We start from the raw sequence: 23,957 nt of genomic DNA, 5'->3' as shown, positions 1-23,957 counted from the left end.
ATGGTCGGGATCCTGGTGGGCGTGGCCGACGAGCATGACATAAGATGATTGCTCTATCAGTGGTGACTCCTTGGGAGCGTGGTCGGTGCCCAAATGGCCCAATGGAGGAGGTATCAGGAGGTGTGTGGGCTGGGTTGTTGGTGCTGGTGCCGAAGAAATCTGTCAAGGTCCTCTGTCTAGGTACATCATGGCTCGGTCTCCTGTCTGCCAAGAGGGTCTCTCTGTGTCTCCTGAGCTCAAGTAGGAACAATCCCAGGCATCTCTGATCCTCAAACTCCATGACCTTGCGTAATGGCCCAAAACCCTCTTGGAAGAGGTAGTGATATCTCCCTCGGATCTCATAATAGACTGTACATCGGCAAATGTAGTGCTCCTCTGTCTCTGCTTCCTGGTAGCATAGCTGACAAATGCGGTGATCCAAGATCTGATGCACATATTGCCCTGTCTCAATCCGTAGCTGGTGTGATGAGGTCCGGATCTGTCCAATGGCACAACGTATCCCATGTGATAGAAAGAAAGAAAGAAAGATTTTAATAACGTCTTCCAAAAGACCGAACTCGGCCTATGAGACAAATCGGTGTACCTGTATGGAGTATCCTCCGTCATCCCAAAAAAATGAAAATGCACAACATAGTGTTGAATGAATTATGATAATACTTCCACCATGTACATGTTGGAATTAGGGTTGCAGGAAAGCACACAAAGCTTGGAGAAGAAGAAGCAAGAATGCACACAACACACAATGTATTAGATTGTGTCAATGTACAAAGATAAGTTAGCCCTAGAAGGATGGCCGTATATACAAGCCGGGAGAAAAAACCTCCTAAAGAGGGAAAAAGTGCCCCGGCAGTCCTAAGTGTGTTCACACACATCACTGCCTATATATATGGCAACAGATCCCCCCTGGGAGTGATGGTGTGAACGAGAGCTGGCACTCATGTATAGGGAAGTGCCATGCCCGAAGTAGATCAGGCCACAAAGGGGAGCAAGCCCAAAGCTTTGCGGAAAGCTTCAAACTTCTCACGAGGAAGTGCCTTTGTGAAAAGATCGGCGAGGTTGTCCTGTGTTGGCACATATGCCAAACTGATCTCTCCTGCTGAGAGTCTCTCCTTGACATAGTGATAATGCACCTCAATGTGCTTTGTGCGAGCATGAAAAACTGGGTTTCTCGCAACTGCCAATGCGCTTTGACTGTCAGTGTAGATAGAGGTGGCAGACTCCTGTCCAACACCCAAGTCAGCCATAAGCCGTCTGAGCCACACACACTCAACCGTAGCTGTGAAAGCTGCCCTGTACTCAGCTTCACAACTAGAAGTGGCCACAGTAGGTTGCTTTTAGCATGAAACAAAAACCACTTGTGGACACTCTTGTGTCATAGCAACCAGCCCAATCTTTGTCCGAAAAAGCATGTAAATCTGGCGGCAACGACCCCCCCTTGGGATAAAACAACCCAAGATGTATGGTGCCACTCAAGTAGCGAAAGATGCTTTTAACTGCCTTCCAATGCTGAGACCCTGGGCTATGCATAAACTTGCTCACCTGTGAGACTGCAAACTGAATGTCCGGCCTCGTAATGCATACATAAATGAGGCAACCAACAGCTGTCTGATAGAGTGTGACATCAAAGTGATCTCCAGCATCATGAAGACTCAACTTCAAACCTGTCTCCATTGGAGTAGCAATAGGCTTGTAGTCTTCAAGGCCAAATCTCCGCAACAATGTCTCAATATACTTTGTTTGACACAAAGCAATACCTCCATCGCACTGCTTAAATTGTATCCCCAAATAATGATGCAAATGCCTCAAATCTGACATCTCAAAAGAGGCATTCAAATCAGCCTTAAAATCAGCAATATGACTCTCATTTGGTCCTGTGAGCAGCATGTCATCGACATAGAGAGCAATGATTAGATGTTCATCATCCACACGTTTAACATACAAAGTGCTTTCTGTTGGACTATTCTGAAAACCATGTGCAGTCAAATATGCATGTATCTTTTTATACCAAGCTCGTGGAGCTTGCTTTAAACCATACAAAGCCTTTTTCAACCTGCACACTTTGTTTTCCTGCCCTCTTTGAACAAAACCACGAGGCTGCGATACATACACCTCCTCATGCAAATGTCCATTCAAGAACGCAGTCTTTATGTCCAACTGATGTACATTCCAACCATGATGAGCTGCCAATGCACAAATGCTACGAATGGTAGTCATACGACAATTGGGAGCAAAGATCTCATCAAAATCAATGCCCTTTTCTTGAGCATAACCCTTTGCAACAAGTCTAGCCTTATAGCGATCAACACTGCCATCTGGCTTTCGTTTCAACTTAAAAACCCTGTTACATCCAATGACCTTTTTACCAATAGGCAAATCACACAAAGACCACGTACGAGGTTCTTCCTCTTCACACATACTAGACACAGCCAAAGCATAATAATCTGATGCATAAGAGGCATGCTGAAAACCTGAACGAGTACGACTAGAAATAGGTGCATCAATTTTACTATCACGCAAGGTTTGCACCAGCCATTTAGGCATACCTTTAGCCTGCTCATTTTCAGCCCTATCCTCATAAATTACACCCTGTAAATCTGCATGAGAAATAGGCTGATCTATGATGTCGTTTGAAATCTGCATAGGCTGAATATTTGCCTCATTAGGACTTACATTTGAATTCCCACCTGTAAACAGAGGCAACAACGTATCAAATATATCCCGTGAGCTCACACGTGTCTCTTTGGTACATGATAACAAAGGCTGCACAGCATCTTCCGCAAAAATAACATCTCGACAAATCAAGATACGCTTTGACTGCGGATGATACAATCTGTAACCCTTGCTCTCAGCACTGACAGCCTTATCATCCAATTTTCTATGTTGTTGCACAGGCACTAAAGCAAAGGCCAAGCAACCAAAGACACGCAAGTGATCAATAGAAGGCTTCCTGCCATGCCAAGCTTCGTATGGAGTAACAGACTGCAAGGCCTTAGTGGGACACCTGTTGAGTACATATGCAGCACACATGACAGCCTTAAGCCAAACATGTGGCAAAGCTTGGCTCTTGACCATACATCGTGCCATCGCCATAAGTAACCTGTTTTTCCTCTCAACAACACCATTTTGCTGAGGGGTATACGGCACTGTACATTGGTGTTTTATCCCACGACTAGCCAGAAAAGCATCAAACTCTTTAGACATGTACTCCCCCCCTCGATCAGAACGGAGAGTGCCCATAGTACAATTGGATACATTTTCAACCATAAGCAAAAACTGTTTGAAGCACAAAAACACTTCGGACTTTGCCTTGAGTGGATATACCCATGCATGCCTTGAGTAATCATCAATGAAAGTCACGAAGTACAAGTGTTTACCAAATGACGGAGTTTGCATAGGCCCACATACATCACTATGTACAAGTTGCAATTTGCAAGTGGCCCGCATAGAACCATCCTTTGAAAACGCAGAACGCTGCATTTTTCCCAAAATACAGTCTTCACAAACATGTTTTAATGGTGCCTCAAGAGGGGGCAATGAAGCAACCATATCAAATTTCTGCAAACGCAGCAAACTAGCAAAGTTCAGATGACCAAAACGAGCATGCCATAGTTTTGCATCTGAAACTGCCTTTTCATCAGAAACTGCATTTGCTGAATCTTCCACACACTTGTCATAAGAATTGAGCCTATACAGCCCACGAAACAAGGTGCCAGATGCAATAATCGTATCTCAAGAAGTCAAATCATGAACAGTACATCTGTCATCCACAAATTTGACTACAAGTCCAAGTCTAGCAAGCGCAGAGACAGACAATAGATTCTTCTTTATCCCTGGCACATACAAAGCATCTGAAAGTGTGAAAGCGCTGCCATTCGTAGCAGTAAGCATAATTTTACCAAGGCCCTTCATTGGGTAAGAAGCATTATTGGCACATGTGACAGTATTCCTATTAGAGACAGCCTCAAGACAAGTGAACATATTACGATGCGAGGTAATGTGCTTTGTAGCACCACTGTCAAAATACCATACATCAGAGTCAACAGAAACTGCCAAACATGCATCATGTACAGATGGGTCATACTGGCAATACACGCTAAACGCCCATTCTGTGTCCTGCACAACATTTGCAGGATCTGCATTTGTAGAAGCATCCGCTATTGTGGTTGCATTTGACTCTTTCTTCTTTACCTCTTTAGCCTTTAGCTTAGGTCAATTCTTAATGACATGATCAGTTGCCTTACAATAGTTGCACCTGATTTTTTTCTTGCCTTTATCAAGAGCCTTTTCAGACCTATTGTTGCTACCTGTGGAAGGAGAAGATGTTGCAGACCTACTAATAGGAGAAGAAACAGTGGAAGGGGCTGCCTTACCACTTCTTCTCTGCTGGGCAGTAACAAATGCCTGATCAACTGCACGCTACCTAGCCTTGTTTTGCCTGGACTGCGCTTCTTGCAAGAGCTTGTTGACTAAAGTATCATACTTGACAACATCAGGTCTGTCCTCAGTAACAAGTCTCCACGTGGAAGCAAAAGTCTGATATGACTCAGGTAAAGTATCAAGAACAGTCTGCACAAGAGAATGATCAGGAATAATCTCACCTGCAGAAATCAACTGTTCCTTGAGATCTTTAATCTCAGCAAGAAAAACATTCATGTCATCATCTTCCTGCATAATCTTCGATTCTATCTCTTTACGCATGTAAGAGATTCTTGCCTCGTTACGACCTGCATACAAACCAGCTAGAATATCCCAAGCCTGTTTTGCTGTTTTAGCTGAACGAAGATGTGGAGTGATGTTACGTTTGACAGAAAGTGCAATCAAGGCATGAGCGTGCACATCTTTACCATCCCAACGAGCTTGTTTAGCAGTGGGTAAAACAACAGCAACAGTAGAGCTGCTAGAACCTGCAACATCCTCAACAGATCCTACATCCACAGAACCTGGACGTACATCCATACCCTGCACAATGTTCCACGCTCCTTTTGCAACCAAAACATGCTGCATCATGTATGCCCAAAGTGGGTAGTTGCTGTCTCCATCCAACTTGTCATCAGTAGACAACATGCGAAATACATCATTGCTGTTATCAGCCATGGCCACTGACTGAAACTGATGCAAAAGCTACCTGTAATGAAGCAAAGACTGAACAGAAAACAACTCGTGCTATGTAGCACGGTCCACAATAGAATACGTATGCCTGTTTTGCAGAAAACTGCACTGTCGAAATTTCTACACAGAATGACGAAAACACATGTACAAAACTTGTAATGCAATAACGGAGCCCGAAATGACCTCAGATGCAATTTTTGCAGAGTATAGGGACCTGCAAGCGCTCGTGAAAGCTCACCTCAATCGGAGAACGTGAGTCGGAGGGTGCTAGCGGCGTAGCCTTGGGAGCTGATGCCTCCTCTGATACCAATTGTTGGAATTAGGGTTGCAAGAAAGCACACAAAGCTTGGAGAAGAAGAAGCAAGAATACACACAACACACAGTGTATTAGATTGTGTCAATGTACAAAGATAAGTTAGCCCTAGAAGGATGGGCGTATATACAAGCCGGGGGAAAAAACCTCCTAAAGAGGAAAAAAGTGCCCCGGCAGTCCTAAGTGTGTTCACACACATCACTGCCTATATATATGGCAACAGTACATTGCTTTTATGGGCATCAAGCCTCATCTTTTGACCCAGACCTTAATAAGGGCTATTCACACTCTAATGGACACTGCTAGACTTCGAAATACCCGACAAACCCCCCTTCAGAGTGAGTTTGGATAGGCTTCAATAGTCCTTGTACTCCAACACTAGCAAAGAAACAAGACCAAAGAAACAAGACATGGTCCCCATTTCAACCTCAGAGGCTAGAAAGTATTGCTTAGAGGCCAGTGAGCGTGGCTTAAAAGGCTTAGAGGCTCAACAAGCATAGTATTTGCGAAAGATTGAGAGGTTGGTCCTGCCTCGGGAGACAAAGACATCCTACATTAGCATACCAAAGCAACCCCCCCTCCCTTAAGTAGGGTAAAGCGGGAATGATGGAGCATTACAAAAAAATTTTGAGATTTGGGGGGACATCCCGGGCAGAGAACCCATGACTACAAAATACTCAGATTTTGGGGGACACCCCGAGGAGAGAACCCTTGACTAATGATTGGAAATATATAAATTTTGGAAGTTTTAAAACTTCCCGTCGTAGAATGTTGATGACGATCTGATGTCATCTTCTTGTGTCGATGTTTCCAAGATTCGGACACTTGATTGTCAAGTGTGGGAATCGTATTGATGGTTATAATCTTCTTAGAACATGTAATTTGTGATGATACTTGCAATACTGATGTGCAAAGAACATGTAATTTGTGATGATACTTGCAATACTGAATCCTGATGGTTATAATCTTCTTAGGCATGATAACTAGGGTAGAAATGAAATGATATATTAACGTCTCTAAGAGGCCATAATGGCCTATGAGACAAAAACTGAGAGTACATTTGAAGTTGGTGTCTCATCAAAGAGAACAACTAAATGAGACTAAAAAGTACAATAAATTGATTGTCCTACAGTTATAAGAACAGAATTGTAAGACTCCGAGATGACATTGAGTAGAAAATACTAGAAAATACTGAAAAATGTATATCAGGTAGATCCATGTATGCTGATCAGTTGAAGTGTTGCCCTCTCCTTAGATCAAGTATCTCCGCCATGGGGCTGTCTAGAATGGAGAGGTCGTAGAAGCGAGGTAGGCGCCTCTGATGCCGAGCAATAATGGCTCTGATCTGGTGATGGTGAGGATGCCGTGGTCGGGATCCTGGTGGGCGTGGCCGACGAGCACGACATAAGATAATTGCTCTATTAGTGGTGACTCCCTAGGAGCGTGGTCGGTGCCCTGATGGCTCAATGGAGGAGGTATCAGGAGGTGTGTGGGCTGGGTTGTTGGTCCTGGTGCCGAAGAAATCTGTCAGGGTCCTCTGTCTAGGTACATCATGGCTCGGCCTCCTATCTGCCAAGAGGGTCTCTTTGTGTCTCCTGAGCTCAAGTAGAAACAATCCCAGGCATCTCTGATCCTCAAACTCCATGACCCTGCGTAACGGCCCAAAATCCTCTCGGAAGAGGTAGTGATATCTCCCTCGGATCTCATAATAGACTGTACATCGGCAAATGTAGTGTTCCTCTGTCTCTACCTCCTGGTAGCATAGCTGACAAATGCGGTCATCCAAGATCTGATGCACATATCGCCCTGTCTCAATCCGCAGCTGGTGTGATGAGGTCCGGATCTGTCCAATGGCACAACATATCCCATGTGATAGGTGTACATCCATGTACGCCGGGCGGGTGATAAAATCATTCGGTGAGAGGTGTAGAAAATGGCTCTTGTAATGAGCCATTTTCGTGCTTAAGGGCTCAAGGGAGCTAGTCCATGTCCTCTCTGTGTCCACTCTGATGATATCCATCCTGATCACACGGTTTTGCTCTGAGCGGGTGAGATCCAAAAATGGACAATCCAGACTGTACTGGAAGGGTGGTAGTGCCTCTATCCGCAAACCATGTAGGTCAAACCATGATCTCATCTGAGTGTAGCAACAATGAGTATCTCCATCCTCTGCCAACTGTATGGATAAGGTCAATGCCAATCGGGAGTACCTCTGTTGAGGGAGCTCCCATAGCCACTGTAAAAAGGTAACTGCTTGGAATAGGGCCTCGGTTACTACTGGTGGGGCACTTAGCTCAGCCCAAACAATCTCATGTGGTACTGCTGATTTGCTCCGAATCATGCGGGCAATCATCATAATCAGTGGTCTCTCCATTTGCCTCCATCCCTCGTCTGTCCCTCAGATCTGTGATGTATACTGGGCCCCCAAACTGGAGCTCCGTATAGGAGGGTCGGTGTGACAAGCGTATCAAATAGCCACAATTTGGTGCGTGGCTCCTGAAACTGTATGTGTGCACACTGCCTCTCAAGTGTCCCCAAGGCTGCATGCCCTCGAGCTAATCTAGCTGCTGCGTCCTCCTTCAGGGAGAAACGTGATCCTGTGAAAGTAACTCCCAAGTAGACATATGACCTGACGTACTCTACCGGCTCCCCTCGGAAAGTGAACTAAGGCTCTGATCTCGTCACCCATGCCTGTGTGGTGTTAAACACCATAACCTTGGTTTTCCCAAGGTTCACTGTCAGATCTCTATCCGCACAGAAAGCCTGTAATGCATCCAGGTGTCTCTGTAATCCCTCCAGAGAGTCTAAGATTAGAACAATATCATCACCATATAACAAGATGGGTATCAACACCCTTGCCAGGCATGCGCTTGGGCCTTCCAATCTGTCTACATAATTAGAGACCGCATCAATGTACAGTCCAAAGAGGGTGGGCGATAGCGGGCATCCCTACTTCACCCCTATCGTGCTAGTCACCCTATCATATAGTCCGCCTAGAGCTCGGACTCTGCCTCTCACAAACTCATACAAAGCATATATCCCCCACTGCATATCCTCAGGTACCTCAATGTCATGCAATTTGTGCATAAGCCTGGCACGTGGTCCGGTATCAAAGGCTTTGCGGAAGTCCACAAAGCAGCAGTATATCCTTCTCTTTTGTGCCCTGCCCCCTTCAATAAGTGCCTGAAGTGTCAGTATGTGATCCAAGGTAGTAAATCCTTTCTTGAAGCCAGCCCATCCATGTGCTCGATGACCATGCCTCTCTGCCCATCGGCTCAGCTCCGACTCCAATATAGAGTCATATAGTTTGGCCAAGTAATGACCAATCATGATCGTCCTGTAGTTGCCTGGAACCATGGGGTCCCCACTCTTAAAGAGTGTTACAATGATATGCTCTATCTAGCTTGTCGGGAAACCCTCACAAATGGCACGAGTAAACACATGTACGATGAGTGGAGCCAAAGTGTCTCGTGCATATGAGAAGTGCTCTCCAACTAGCCCATCATGATCCTGTGCCTTTCCATTCTGTAACCTGTCTATCACATCTAGCACCATCCGCATAGTAAAAAAGGTGCTGCTAGCCGGTCTAGCTCCCAGTGGAGGGGGGGTGGGGGGCTGTCCTGGTGCATCAGATAGCTCTCTAGCATAAGTATGCCATGCCTCAGGTGCAGTAATCGGAGTACCAAGCCGTCTCTCTTGAAACATCTTCCATGCCCTCTTGTTGTCCTTCCCCAGGAAGAGTTGGCAGATCTCCTCCTCTAGCTTAGCCAGATAGGCTCGTTTCTTCCTCCGCACAAGGCGCCGAAAGATCATCTTGGCCTGTCTATGCGTGTGACACCCAATGGCAATCTCACGCTGTGGCTGTGCTTGTGTCTCATGACACTCATCATCATACCAACTGTTCTGTGGGGCGGTGCTGCGGGGGTGGGTGGAAGGGATCATAGTGCAGGGAAACGCACATGAGGCGGATGCATGTAGTACACCTGCCAATCCTCTCGTGATCTTGTCCAGAGGGCTATGCGGGTCTAAAGCGAACAAGCCATCAGATACTGCATCTCGATAAACCCCAACTGTCTCACGTGTAAACTGATATCTCGGCCTACAAGTGTGAAACTCAGGTCAGGAGAGGAAGGCCTTCTTCTTCTCCAAGTCACCAAACCTGATGATCAATATCTTCGCCCTGGTTTCATCTCTGCCTACTTGCCATGCTCCGGTAATAGGTACATCAGTGGCTCCAATTTTTGTTGCAAGAGCTTTTCCATCCTCTTGGGGATTTCCCTTATCTTCCCACCCAACTACACGTACATGTAAGGCACGTGCCCGTCTGTTGGCTTCCTCTTCCAATGTAGCATTCATCACCTCTACTTTATTGACTGGTGTATCCTTCTGTTTTTTTACTACTTCAATCCATGGGTTGACTTCCTCAATTTGTTTCTTTGTGGCACTGGCAATTTCAGCCCATGAATGCATTTCCTTCTCACCTGCAGCAGCCACTTTTGCCTTACATGATTCCAAAGTGTTTTGCATTTCTGTGATGTGTTTTTCGCGGTCAGCCATACATGTCTTCAAAGTGCTTTCGTACGATGCAACTGTTGTGCCAATCTCTCGGAGCATGTCATCCTTCCATTTCTGTATCTCTTTTTTCATTTCCGTGTGCATCAAGGCTTGGGCTAATTCCATCTCAACCCATACTTGGGCTTGCATTTCTCCCTTCAATTGGACATATATCTCTTCCTTTAGCGTTTCGTATATCACTTTCCTTTGGGCATGCATCTGCTCGGTCCATTCCTTTTCAGGCTCTTGTCGCATGGTGTTCATCTCTGTCCTTATGTGAAGCTATAGCTCCTCATAAAGGGCCTCATCTCGTCGGGCCATCATCGTAATCCTTCGTGAGCCAGAGGACATGATTCCTTCCCTCAGTCTTCTGCGGTAGGCATTTGGTGCCTTCGTGGGGGTGTGAAAGGTTGTCTCACCATCGTGTTCCCCCTCCAGGGGTTGAGACATGTTTTGCCCTACTAGTTGCTGCCTTGGGGGCCTGAGCAAGGGTGCGTGGGAAAAGGGCGCAGAACTAAGAACGGGCGGGAAAAGGGCGCAGAACTGAGAACTGGCTGCGCACAGGGTACAGCAGAGAGGCATGCAGGTGGGTGCGCATAGAGCAGGCGCATAGGTTAAGCACGCCAGCCTTCTCACACCAAAAAGTCTTACCACGTGCAGTCCAGACCTGTCTCCAAAGAGAGAGAGAAGATCGTTTCTCTCCTGTGTGCCCAGCCGACCAGCTTTTTCAAAGAAAAACCACCCACGTATGCTGCAGCCCGCCGACTGTGTGCCCAAGGAGAGGATCAGCCAGTCGCCTGTGTGCCTCTGTGTCTCCTGCCGCACCTTCTTTTACTCCTGAGATTTCAATCCAGCTTTGCTTTCTCATATGTAGGAAGATCAAGGAATTATTCATCAGCATCAGTTGGTGCTTCTCCACTCATCTCAGGGCTGCGTCTACCCCTTCTCCTTCTAAGAACCGATATGAGATCAATGTCTTTGAAAATGGTAGACAGATTCTCCATGAGCTCGCTAAGGTGTTGATTAGATCTTACTCGGAAGGCATCATAGGCCTCCTCATTAGGAAACATCTGACGGTTTACACCATCTGTTTAGTTCTGAAGTGAAGAAAGAAAGCTTTCAAATTCATGTTCTGACATGCTTTCCCAGTCCACTGACATGAAGTCAGAACTCGTTCTCTCCTGGCTCCTCTCTCTCTCTCTCTCCCCTCGTTCGCCTGTGTTTGTAGAGAGCCCAAGGGACCCAATGAGTTCCTCCATGAAATTTTATCTTAAAAGGATATTGTGATTGTCAATAAGTACCTTGCTGACATGTGCAAGTTGTTGCAGAGGAGGCAAGCGAAGTAGACCAAGAGCTAAATGCCTAGGCCGACGAATCGTTGGTGAAGAGGGATCTTTTTGAATAAGTCCTAAATGTTTGCTCAAACAATAGGTTTAGCTAGACAATTTTGTTGATACAGGCTACCCACAAGCTATGGAGGGTGAAGGATTGTAGCAGGGCTGGTTGCCCGGCACACTAAGTGGTGGCTCTCCTCTGGACAATATGTCCGGAGTCCTCGATGCTCACAGTGCAACACAGTAGACACTATGGAGCAAAACACAACACAAGAAGAGACAAGACTCTGAAATTGCAAAAAACACCTGATTTTCTAAAATGTATGGCTGGGCATCTTCCCCTCATCTGAACTAAACAGAATCTTGTTTTTAGCTTAGATTGATAATGGTGATGAAGATCCACACCCTGAATTTAGTCAAAACCTCTGAATGGGCTGAATTTTGAAACTGCCAACTACCATGTCCTGAAACCTGATTTGGGCTTTTGGTGACCAAGATGGAATCCAAACCTTATGAGACTTTGTAGGGGTGTTTCCATTGATATGTACTATCCATTTGATAGATTAGATTCATGCTTGGATGTAAACCTAAAAACTGTTTTGTTTCTGAAATTTGAATTATGCATAGTTCTTTGCCATTGGCAAACCTAATTCATTTTTGGTCCTGACCTTGCAAGGTGTCAGTACTGATGTTTCTAATGATGGGTGAACTCCTTAAACTCCATTTGAAGCCCCAAGATCAGATCAAATTTGCTGTTGTTTACTGAATGGCATGAATTGAAAACTGATCATCTGTATGCCCAAATGAAGACCAAATGGAATGACAAGTGTTCTGAAACCTTTGGAGAAGAGCCCTATAAGATCATATTTGAATTTTGTTCAAGATCTTGGTATAAAACCCCATATTTTTGAATTGTACCTGAATTGTGCCTGTATTATACCTGTTCTGATTTTCTAAACTGTTTTTGACCTTCTTTTTGCTGTGTTTTTGGCATACCTATGGTGGAAACTTGAAGAATAACTTCATATGTACAATGTACCTTGCAATCCATACTAGTCCAATGGGGAATAAGCCCTTGGATTTATTCAGCAAAATCCATATCCATCCATGTCCTTGGCATTTGTCTACCTAAAAAGAAAGGGCATATGTACAGTATGTAGAACATTCACAGGGATCATATTTTCTTGCAGCATTTAGCCCATCCCCTTGATTAGGGACATTCATATCCCTAATCCTTGATTCTTCTTTTCTTATGCATGTTTCTATGCATAGAATCAAATTTATTAAGAATAACACTTTTGTAATAAAAAAAATCCTTTATGCATCTTTCTATGCATAAAAATCAAATTTATTAAAAATAACACTTTTATAATTAAAAAAATTCCTTTATGCATCTTTCTATACATAAAAAATAAATTTAATAAGAGTAACACTTTTGTAATAAAAAAATTCTTTGATGCATCTTTCTATGCATAGAATCAATATCTAGATATTTTTGTGTGATGTGACATAAGCAGACGACAAGAGGAGAATCTTTTTAGTTATAAAAGGTACATGTACTTCATTGAAAATTAATCAAGCAAGTGTTAAATCATTGACTCGTATACTTTCACTCTCCCTCCCTACTGTGTTGACTCTGTCTTGCCCTTTCTCTCCTGTGTGCAATGCCATAGCCACACTCATGTTTCCCTTTGAGCCCCTATAGCTGGGGTGAATCTCTACAGACCCCTTGTCATCCCTCCACTCATTAATAGATTGGAAGAGACTTAATCGCCTCACGGAGGATTAGAGAGGGATGCTTACACAAGATTTGAGGAGCACCAATTAGAGGATTGTGCAAATTGATTTTGCTGTATCCAACCACTGGAGGATTGTGCAAATTGATTTTTCCGTAATCTTGGAAGGGTTTCATCACTCGTGGTTTGGAGTTTCCTTCGGGACAGGTGTACCTCTTCAGGTTATGGGCCTCCCCACTCCGGGGGAGGATGATGCACCGGTCTTTTTCTCTGTACATGATGAAAGGTATTTGGAGAGATGTGATGTGCAATATTTATGAGAGAGTGGGAATATGACATCTTTTTTTAACTCCCCACTCATATGGGAGCTTGTTGGCAACACAAGGTAGTGGATTGGTTGAGATTTCCACCTTGTTTGGTATGAAATCTTCCTTTTGTGTATTTTTTCATACTTAATAGACGTCTCTTTTCCTGGGAAAAAAAGGGCCGACTCTTTAGGGGATTGGCTACATCAATCCACTCCCACTCATCAAGATCCCAATGAAGATATTTGATAGGACATCCACCACACAAAGCACCAAGACCCATGGGTCCAAATATCAGGCGGAGGGTTAACATGCCAGTGCTTCCCTGAGTGACTAACTACTCTCACTGTGCCAGGAATAATATCTTGCGTGCCACATTTCAACAATCTCTATCCTCGTTGGATAGATTAAAAAACATATTCTCGCTCCTCATCCTGATCCAACATGGCAAACACTTGTGATGACACTCTTGTCCTGAAGAAAACACCTAGCCACCTAGGATGACGCTGATTGTGAAATGTGCCAATAATCCATTCATGAGGTATAGCTGCATCAATTTGATCGATCTATCTAAGACTCCCTCTGAGGTGATGGGGGCATTCCAGATAATGGGCTTCTTCCTCTGATATAGGAAGCCTTTGTCTCAAAAAAGGTCTCATGATGTTGCTCCAGTCTCTATTAGTGGGAGCTATAAGTGGACAGGAAAGTGATAAGATTTGGAAGTAATTGTAAACTCAAATCGTGCATGATAGAGGGAGTTAACTTAGTGTAGGTCTAGTTGCATGAGGAAGTGGTTAGTTGCATGAAAATTGATTGGCTGCATGCATAATAAATTCTAGTTGCATTAGTTCACAAAGCAAGTCTCCATAGTCTTACAGCCAATAACTGCCGATGGACATCTCTCCCAACCTGGCCACTCCATATATCTAGACACACCCAAAGGTCGTCCAACCTCATCTCTAAAGAGGTCATTGCACATAATGGGCTGTCTATCAACATGCATTAGTTAAGTGGAGGTGTATTGTTAGTGCCCAACCATCTCTGCCTTGGTAAAGATGAAATGTGAAGAACTGAGCATCCAATCTCCACCATCACGAGGTGTACAACAACCAGGAATGTGAAACATAAAGAAATTCTTCCAAGGCTGAGTGCTTGGAAGGAAACCTTTGACCGCTAACTTGCAAAGCCATGCTTCGCACTGTATATCCGGATTTACATATTCAGCGCTTCTTCGTGTGTGGGGCATATAACAGTGTCCCAAGAAACTTTGGCCCTAGTGTACCATCCAAACGTGACTAGAGAAAGTTGTGGACCAATCTCTGTATATGGCCAATGCATCTATAGAAGCATCAACATGAGGCAATGAATAAGACTGAGGCAAGTAGTACTTGGTTAACCACCAAGGCTCTAAAGGCTAGATCCAATCTCCTAGAACTTCAATGAAGAAGTTTTTTTTCTTATGCTCATAAGTACAGGTGCAATGTGCTGTGCACGTGATATGTCAACCCCAACTTGACATCCCAAATATCTGGCAATTACAGCCTCTATCGATCCAAGTAAACCTAAGCTGTACACCCTAATTGACTCTTTACGAGTCACTAATCCAAAAACCAACAGACTTATGGCAATTAATGAGAGCCCTTGCAGCTAGGCAAAACTCCTCCAATGCAATCCCAAAGGAACATAAACATATGTGTGAGGCCTCGAGGAACATAGCAGTATCATTAGTCCGTAAGCTCGTCCTCACTACACAAGGGCAGACTCAAACCAGAAACTCCAGCAATAGAGCGAAGAAAGATGCTCATAGCCTAGGCAACAATGATATATAACGTGGGGGCTAAGGGTCATCCTTGTCATACAGAATGAGAGATCTGGAAGCGATCACCTCTACCACCATATGCGAGCACACTACTGTGAGCATCCTAATACAAGCATGAAACACCTCTAATCCAGTCCTAAGAGAATCCCATACATCTAAGGGTTCCTTCAAGGAAATTTCTATGATATGCCTTCTCAAAGTCTAGCATAAGATGGCTAGAGGCTATTTCTTTCCCTAGTTAATATTTATGTCAATATTAGACTTTTTCTTGTCTTCTATCTGTAAATTTCCAATGAGTTCACAGTATGTGCCCTGTCTGCACCTTCTTCAAAAGTAATACACATCACTGTAATTATCATCACACTTTTCAATGGAAAACTCTTGAAATACATGCCATGCCACTATCAAAAGCATACCTTTCTTTAGTTATAGTGTGTGGAATACTAGGCATTTGGTCCTAGGACACATTCAAAGAGTCCCTACTCTTAGACCTCATTGGGAGGCTAACAGTGTCACACCTGACATTCAGAGGACTTTTCGGAGGAGGTTGTGGCACTCTTGCAGGATGACGGTTTTCTCTACTTGGTGGTCTTGCCATGAACGAGTGGAGATCGGTTGTTGGTGTTAGCTTAGCATGCCCGAGATGTGTAGGAGCTTCAGAGACAGCCTATCATTGCTTATGGGAGTGCAGGGAAGCATAGAGATTTGGAGTGAGATGGCACATCTCCTTGGAAGGATGAGGAGGGATACTTACACTCCTTTTGGTGCTATCATTTAGTTGACACAGTCATGCCCACAACTGAGGTATGAGGGGAATGACAGGGATCTGTTCATCATGGTCAGTTGCAGAATTGCTCAGGGGTGCCGTCTTCAGGTCCTGTCCCAGCGGCACAAAGGTTGGAGAGTGCATGGGAGATTATTGCTAGCCTTACAGCCTGGCACATTTGGAAGGCTAGATGCACTAAGGCCATTGAGGACACTTTGGTTTACAGTGCATTTGTAGGTTTTTGAACAATATCATCCACACCCTCATAGCCACTTGGGTCAAAATCCAGGAATCTTTGAGGGCTGCGGAGAAAAGGCGCGCCCACTTTATGAGAGAGTGGGATCATGACATCTTTTTCAAAGCCACTCATATGGGACCTTGTTGGCAGGACAAGGCACTTGATTTGTTGAGATTTCCCCTTTGTTTGATTTGAAATCTCCCTTTTGTATATCTTTTCATACTTAATAGAAGTCTCTTTTCTGAGAAAGAAAAAAAAAACATTTTATGGCAGATATATGCTACACGAATTTGCATGTAGGAAGAAATGAACTCTTATAAAATCTCTTAGTTCTTTGTTTCCTATTCAGACCTTATGTATATTTTTTCATACTTAATAGAAGGTTCTTTTCTAGGAAAGAAAAAAAAAAAGTTTATGGCAGATATATGCTACACGAATATGCATGTAGGGAGAAATGAACTCTTATAAAATCTCTCAGTTATTTGTTTCCTATTCAGAGCTTTCCAAGTAAAAACAAAAATAGAATACAGAAATTTGCTGTTTGCATAACCTACACACCCAGTTCCCATATATCAAAAAATTTAGGCTGCTGTGGATGACTTACTGTATTTGTTTTTAAGATTTTGTACAGGTTTGGACATGGACTCTACAAAATACAAAGGGGTCAATACCTGCACCACGACAAAATGCAGCTGCCACATTCTTAGGGACCAAGTTCTATCTGCATGGTGGAAAAGGAAGTCTCATGCTCGAGGATTTACATTCCCTTGATACTATGGGATTTACATGGAGCAGGGTATGCAAAACAGACACTCTATGCATAGTTTCTTCGTGAATATGTAGTAGAATTTGAGAGCCTAAAGTTCGGAAGTTTCTATTCAAACCTTAAAAATCATATAAGAGCACACAGTAGTGAAATGTTTTTTTAAAAACATAGATGCAGGTTGTATGCAAGTAATAGTGCACATTTGATAATGTTTTCCAAGACTAATGCTTGTAGAATGATGGCATATTGAATAAGTCATGGAATTTTGAGAATTTGCATATATTCTTAGGGTATGCCACAGCACGTCAAACCTTTTCAAAGCTTCTAGATCCAAGGAATATGTTGCAATTTAAATGAAAAGCTGAAAAAAGCATCATATAAATAATCATATTAAGAAAAAGGGAAGATAAGAAAGGAAAAACTACTAAAAGTCCAGGTTCTCATAAAAAAGGACGGTAGCTCCTTTTTTGACTCAGTCCATGCCATGGGACCACCATTTGTTTTCAAGGATGTGGATGATTTCTGTTAGCTAGTGAAATCCATCCCCTCCTCCCCCCCGCCCCTCCCTCTTCTTCCCAATGGCCTGGGGGATCATGTAGATGCACACCTGGACATGTCGCCCTCTCATGAGGCCGAGTTATCCGTGACCTCTGATGAGGAGAGATTTCGCTAGCCTTTGATTTGGAACCCCCTCTTCAGGATGCTCAGTGGTCACCCCCTGGGCACTCGCTCTCACATTGCATGATGGTGTCCCAAAAGGGCACCCTCTCACCTCTCACATTAGGGGCATAAATATTGAAGATGCCCAATTTTTTATCCGGAAAAGAGACTTCAATTAATTATGAAAAAATATAGAAAAAGGAGATTTCAAACCAAACAAGGTGGAAATCTTAACCAGTCCGGTACCTTGTGCTGCCAACAAGCTCCCATATGAGTGGGAGTGAAAAAGATGCCATAATTCCACTCTCATAAAATGGCCGTGCTTTCTCTCCGCAGCCCTTGAGCATCCCTAGTTCTGGCCCAAGTGGCCATGAGGGTGTGGATGATAACACTCCAAATCCTACAAATGCACTGTGACTCATAAACCAAATTTCCCTCAATGGCCTCGGTGCATCTAGCCTTCAAAATGTCTCGGCTGCAAGACTGGCAATAATCTCCCATGCAGTGTCCAACCTATGTGCTGGGGGGACGTATCCTGACTCTGGCATGTCCTCAAGACGGCACCACTGAGAAACTCCCTAACTGATCATAGTGATGAGATCCATGACGTTCCCCTCATATTTGAGCTATGGGCTTGACCATGTCAGCCAAGTGATACACCAAAAGAAATGTAAGCATCCTTCCTCATCCTTCCAAGGAGATGTGCTATCATAGTCCAAATCCTCTGTGCTTCCTTGCACTCTCATAAGCAATGGTAAACCGTCTCTGAAGCTCCTGCACATCTCGGGCATGCTCGGCTAATACCAACACCGATCTCCACTGGTAGGTGGCAGGATCACCAAGAAGAGAATGCCAAATAAAGGAGGATATCTGTGTCCTTCTATAAGAGTGCCACAAGCTCCTCCAAAAAGTTCTATGAATGTCAGGTGTGTGATACCATAAGCCTCCCAATGAGGTCTAAGAGTAGGAAATCTCTGAATGTGTCCTAGATGCGCAACTTTTGACCCTCGTGCATGATCATAACCATTGCTCTTCAGTAGGTATGATAACGAGATGAAGACCCTGCAACCTAGTCCCTTGGGAGGCCAAGAAACTTCTCGGAGCCTCAACAATAAAGACGAACAAGAAGGGGGCGATTGTGCACCCCTGACGGATTGATTTGCTAATTGGGAACCTTCCCCTTTGCCCCCCTGAATGAGCTCCTGACTGGATAGTGGAATAAAGCACTAAGACTCCCCAGATCCATCCGGACGGGAATCCCATCTGAAGCATGGTGACCTCGAGGAAAGCCCAATTCACTCTGACATAGGCTTTCTCAAACTCCATGAGCAACACTGCCAACTCCTCCCATCGGTATCGGGCCGTGGGTTTTTACCTCCCAAAGAATGAAGATGTTATCCAAGGTGCTCCTATCCTGGATGAAGCCTGTTTGTGTGCCATGAGCTAGATTTGGGAGGTGAGGCTGCAGGCGGCAGCTAATGGCTTTGGCAAGGATTTTGTAGGTGCTGCCAAGGAGGGTGATGGGGCCACTGTCATATCTCCAAATAGTCACCACACTCGAGAATCAAGTGAATGAGCCCCTTGGAAAGCCCCTCTGACATGAGGCAAGTAATCATGACTCGTTGAAGGCATCCTGGTAGCCGTCCTCCATGAGGTCCTAGTGACGAAGGAAGAGGGAAACCTGGAGCCCGTCTGCAGTAGCATCTACTGGGTGTATTCACTTTCTGCCGCTTATCTTAGGCCGTGTGATGTATAAAAGGGACTGTTGTGTATTCCACTGATATGAAATAAGAGTGTCTTGTTGGTCCAATTCATACTGTGCACTCTTATCCTCTATTTTCAGTGTGACTAGTACACTGTAACTGTGTATACTGTGTGTATAGTCCTTGATCCTTTTTTTTGGGGGTAAAATAACTGTTTTCTTTACTATATTAAAAAGGAAGCCCTCAAGGTGAGGGAAAACTTCCTAGGATGATACAAGTGACAGTGGTAATATTTATATTTTCTGTCTCCTAAGTGTCGTGTGAGTGGCGAGGTAGAGAAGACGCACGTCTCCCTAGCCGTGTGATAACTCCTGAGGGTATACTACCTAGAGCCTTGTGATACCACCATGTCACCTTCTAACGTGCCGGAACCAGGCAACCAAGTCTGCTACACCAATCCGGACCATCAAAATTTGTTGATCAACCTCGAGCTATCCTATGAAAAAGTGTGAGTAGCACCAATAGGACGCAATAAACCAGGTTGTGTTAAGGACAGCTTGATTAACCATCACCACCCTAGAAGCCAAATCTAGCTTTGTAGATCTTCAAAAGAGTTTCCCTAGCTGGGTTGGTTTCCGGGCACACTAAGTGGGTGGTTCTTCTCTGGACAGTATGTCCGGAGTCTTGGATGCTCACAGCACATACGAATAGACAAATATACAGAATGGGCGGAACACAACAAGAATGACAAGATTGCAAAAGGAACAGGACGACTGAACAACCCTTGCACTACTCCAAGACATTGTCACATGCTCTTCACTGTACCGTACACACTGAGCAGAGGCCATAGTGAGAGGACAACACATAGGCTCAAGCTAATGACAAGTGACTATGGCGCCCAAGGCTGAGGCTACAATGTAGTATGAAGGATAGAGGATGGAAAGGATGTCGGATGAAGGATATCCTTCAGGATGAGTCGAAGAACCATATAAGCATGAGGTAGAGTCGGTGGCACACCTTATCTCTGGAAGATGCTCTTGGAGCGGCGGCCTTTGGTAGAATCTCCTATCTCCAGAAGATTTCCGTTGGCGTGCCAATGGGGTGCCTTCAATGCTGATGCGTGCAACTCACATGTATCCGTTGGTGGTGCGCCTCTGTTTCTGGATAGTCCACTGTTACGGTGTCACGATGTGACAGTGGTATGGTGTGCGGTGGTCCGGCCTGATGCATTGCAGGACACCCTTGGTGGCTACAGTTTGTCCACCACTAGAGTGCTCACCGTACTTGGTGAGGAGATTTAAAAAAAACAGAAATGGCTTCAAAGAAGAAGGAAGGCGAGCAAGTTGGAGAAAAAAATAAAATAAATAGAGACTTTTTTCTTTTCTTTTCTTTTTTCTCTTTAAAGAAATACACACACACACAAAATTACATTTGATAGGACAAAGAGAGGTACAAAATGGTGGCACAAAAATGCCATAAATGAGAAAGCCAAGCCACTTGATGGGATGAGGGCAAGCTACAAAATGGTGGCAAAAAAGAGCACATGACTCCAAAATAAAGCAACTATGGTAGGAGACTAGCTAGAAGTGCAAATAGTAATGGAGGAGTGATGCGGAGGAAGCCCAAATAAACACAAAAGGGGGTTCGGGGGTTGATTTGAAAATGTTGAGGCACGGGTGTAGGAAGCAGCAGTGATGAGGCGAGTCGGAGGGAAGGGGAGGCGATCTGGAGGCGAGCAAGGGGAGGTGAGGTGGAGAGTGAGGGGGTGAGTAGGAGGCGAGTCGAAGGGTGAGGGTGAGTTGGTGACTTAACTTGATCAAAATGCTCTCGATAAGAGGATGCGTTTTCAACTGCTTAGATATCTTGCACATGGGTGCCACAAGGACCGCTCCATTCCCATTCATGGGTTCTATCTTCTACTCTATGGATGACTAGAGTGACAACCCCTCCTATGGACTCCCCATAGACAAACCTCGAGAGGTTCTTGTACTACTACAACTCTGACTGTTCTGGAGAAGGAGCCGTAGTCATTGACAAGGTCATGGAAGCAACACCTCCCTCCTTCGGATCTTCCATGCCCCTCATACATAGTCTATGCCAAACACTTCATACCTAGCTTCTGCCAGCCTTGAGAAAGTACCTTTCATGAAGATGTTGCATTCCATAGCCATGGCATAGAAAAACACGGGCTTTATTTTTGCAATGCACAGGCAACCATCTGCAGTGAAAAGTTTTGACCCTCAGAAGGTGTGGGCAACACTAAGTAAAGCGCAGTAGGCCATAGCGTGATGACCTGCGAGCTCCCCGAACCTCCACCTCTGTCGACTGTGTCGCCCCCCATCCTTCCTCCGCCCCCCCTCCTTCCTCCTCCGCTGTTCGCCCCTGCTTCTGCCCGCCCCGCTTCATCCCGCTGCTGTCTCCAGTGTGCGCCCCTTCCCCTCCTGCTCTCCTTGTTCGCCTCCCCTTCTCTCTCCGCCTCCCCTCCTTCCTCCGCCTCCTCCATTCTGTGCAGCCTTTGCTGCGTTGCCCTTCCCCCACCCTTCTTTGCCTTTTTGTCCAGCCCTGTTCCTTTTTCTTCCTTCCCCCCCCCCCCCCCCCCCCAACCCTTCTTCGCCTGTGTGTCCAACACTTTTTTCTTTCTTTGTTTTTTTTTCCATCCTCCCTTCCTTTCCTCCGCCTCCTTGCCTGCCTCTTCCCCTTGGTTTGGATTGCTCCTCATCCGAGCTCAAGTCCGCCTTTTTCTTCGATTAGCATCATGGCTAATCATTCTCCCTCGGCCGGGTGAACCATTGTGTTTTCCGAAGCCGAGCTCGCGGTCCTCTACGCCGAAATCGAGAAAGACTCCAAAAAAACCCTCATTGCTAGAATCTTTGGATCTCACCTTTCCCGTCTCCAGGCTCGGGATTGGGTCCTGGCGGCTCTGCCCCCTGTGACCTTGCCTCACACTTTTGAGATGTTAGGTTGCTTGGAAGAGGTTTCTTCCAAGTGGATTTTGATTCTGAGGACGCAGCCTTAGAGGTTTTGAAGGGCAGCCCTTTTGCCATTGGGCCCGAGGAAGATAATCCTTCTTCCCTACTCTAGCTATTTTGGCCCTGTGGAGGAAGACCGGAACCGTCTCCCGATTACTCTCAGAGGTCTTCCTTGCACATATTGGCCTATGTTAGAGGCCATCGGGTCCGCCTTTGGGCTGGTTCTTCAAGTGCCTCCCCTCCATGCCTTGCCGACATCTTCTGCCTAGGTGGTCACTGCCTCGGCGGATGCTGTCCCCAGGGTCATGGTTCTGTTGGAAATAAGTGCACACTAGGTGTATTATTTCTCTAGTCTAGTTTCAGTTGAGTCTTTGTGTCTTGAGTCTAGTGCCATGTGGTACCTCTATAATTTATCCCATAAGTGAGTCTACTCAATCTTGTACTTCTCACCTATATATTGTGGGTGTCACATCAATAAAAGTATCAATCTTGTGTCTTGTCTACACTCATCTCAAGGTATGTCTATGGTTTGTGTTTCCTTCTAGTTATGCTCTCATTTCAGTTTCAGTTTTATCTTTGTCTCTTCCCCATTTTTCATAACATGGTATCAGAGCAGCGTGCCAGCATGTTACTTCTGCAGCCCGTCATATCAGTCAGCAGCGCCATTCTCTGCACCATCTTCTCCTGCATCTGCCCCGCCATTTTCTGCTGGATCTGCCCGCTTCTCCCCTCAGCCTATCCACAGTCTGCTGCAGCCATAGCCGCCATACCAACCTGCCCCGTTTGTCTCTGCTCGGCCTGTTGATTCTGCTCCAGCGTGCAACTCCAGATCTGCGCCAACAACTGCCCGTCTTCTCTTTCTTGCTGCCGCCTCTCTACTTGAGCTTACTGGCCTGTCCTCTAGTACTGCACATGCAGCAGCTACCCCCGCACTCTCTTCTTCATCAACATGTCTTCTCAAGTCGTGGACCTCCTAGACATTCAACTCATGCAACAACTCGTCATTTTTGGATCTCTGGTCTTCTCGACATCAGCTCGACACCTCCTTTTGTGAAGGCAAACTCCAATGCTAATTTTGGACCTGATTTGCAACATCTGTGCAAAAGGCATTTCCCCCTTTGTTATTTCCCATTTCCTCTTCATCTTCACATGTGGGTTAGTTGTCCATTGGACCAGCCAGACCTGCAGCAGCAAATTCAAAGCAGAAATCAAGTGTATGCTGTGTTCTATTTTCAGTCTACTCTCTATCTCTTGAAAAATAAAAATCTCAGTTCTGAATTTCATTTACTTCTCTATCTTGTACGGGATTAGACACTGCCAAATCTGGTAAGACCTTCCCATCTCTCTCATAAATATCTATGTTTTTCATGCTATCTACCACCATTGATCACCAATGATGTAGATCATGGGGTAATATCATGTCTATTTGTCTACATGGACTTATCTTGTCCCTGTCCCTATCCAAGAGGCACCCTTGCATTACCCACTCTAGCAGGAGGATTGCCCTTGAGGAGGGATTATCTATCTAGGTCCATCTCTCTATCTATCTACAATCAGTCAGTCTCTCTATCTATGTGTCTATCCTGTGTGTCTATCCTGTCACATGTCTTTGACACTCTATCTATCAGTCTATATACCTCTCTTTTGTGGATTAGCTACCCACATTCTCTTGGCATTTTTTGTCT

General features: G+C 45.0%; 1 protein-coding gene across 5 annotated transcripts in view; it reads left to right on the top strand.

Moving 5' to 3' along the window:
- Positions 1–23,957, top strand: part of LOC147604983 (dynein regulatory complex subunit 7-like) — a 321,324-nt gene that overhangs the window by 104,646 nt on the left and 192,721 nt on the right. For all 5 annotated transcript variants that reach the window (XM_086794267.1, XM_086794266.1, XM_086794269.1 and 2 more), the window contains one exon: positions 16,806–16,970. In XM_086794267.1, coding sequence (XP_086650393.1) covers positions 16,806–16,970 — 165 coding nt within the window. The remainder of the gene's footprint in view (positions 1–16,805; positions 16,971–23,957) is intronic.

The sequence above is a fragment of the Cibotium barometz genome, chromosome 60 (assembly GCF_041138505.1).
Source record: "Cibotium barometz isolate CiBa-2024 chromosome 60, ASM4113850v1, whole genome shotgun sequence".
Taxonomy (NCBI): Eukaryota; Viridiplantae; Streptophyta; class Polypodiopsida; order Cyatheales; family Cibotiaceae; genus Cibotium; species Cibotium barometz.
This window is presented reverse-complemented; position numbering and strand designations above follow the sequence as displayed.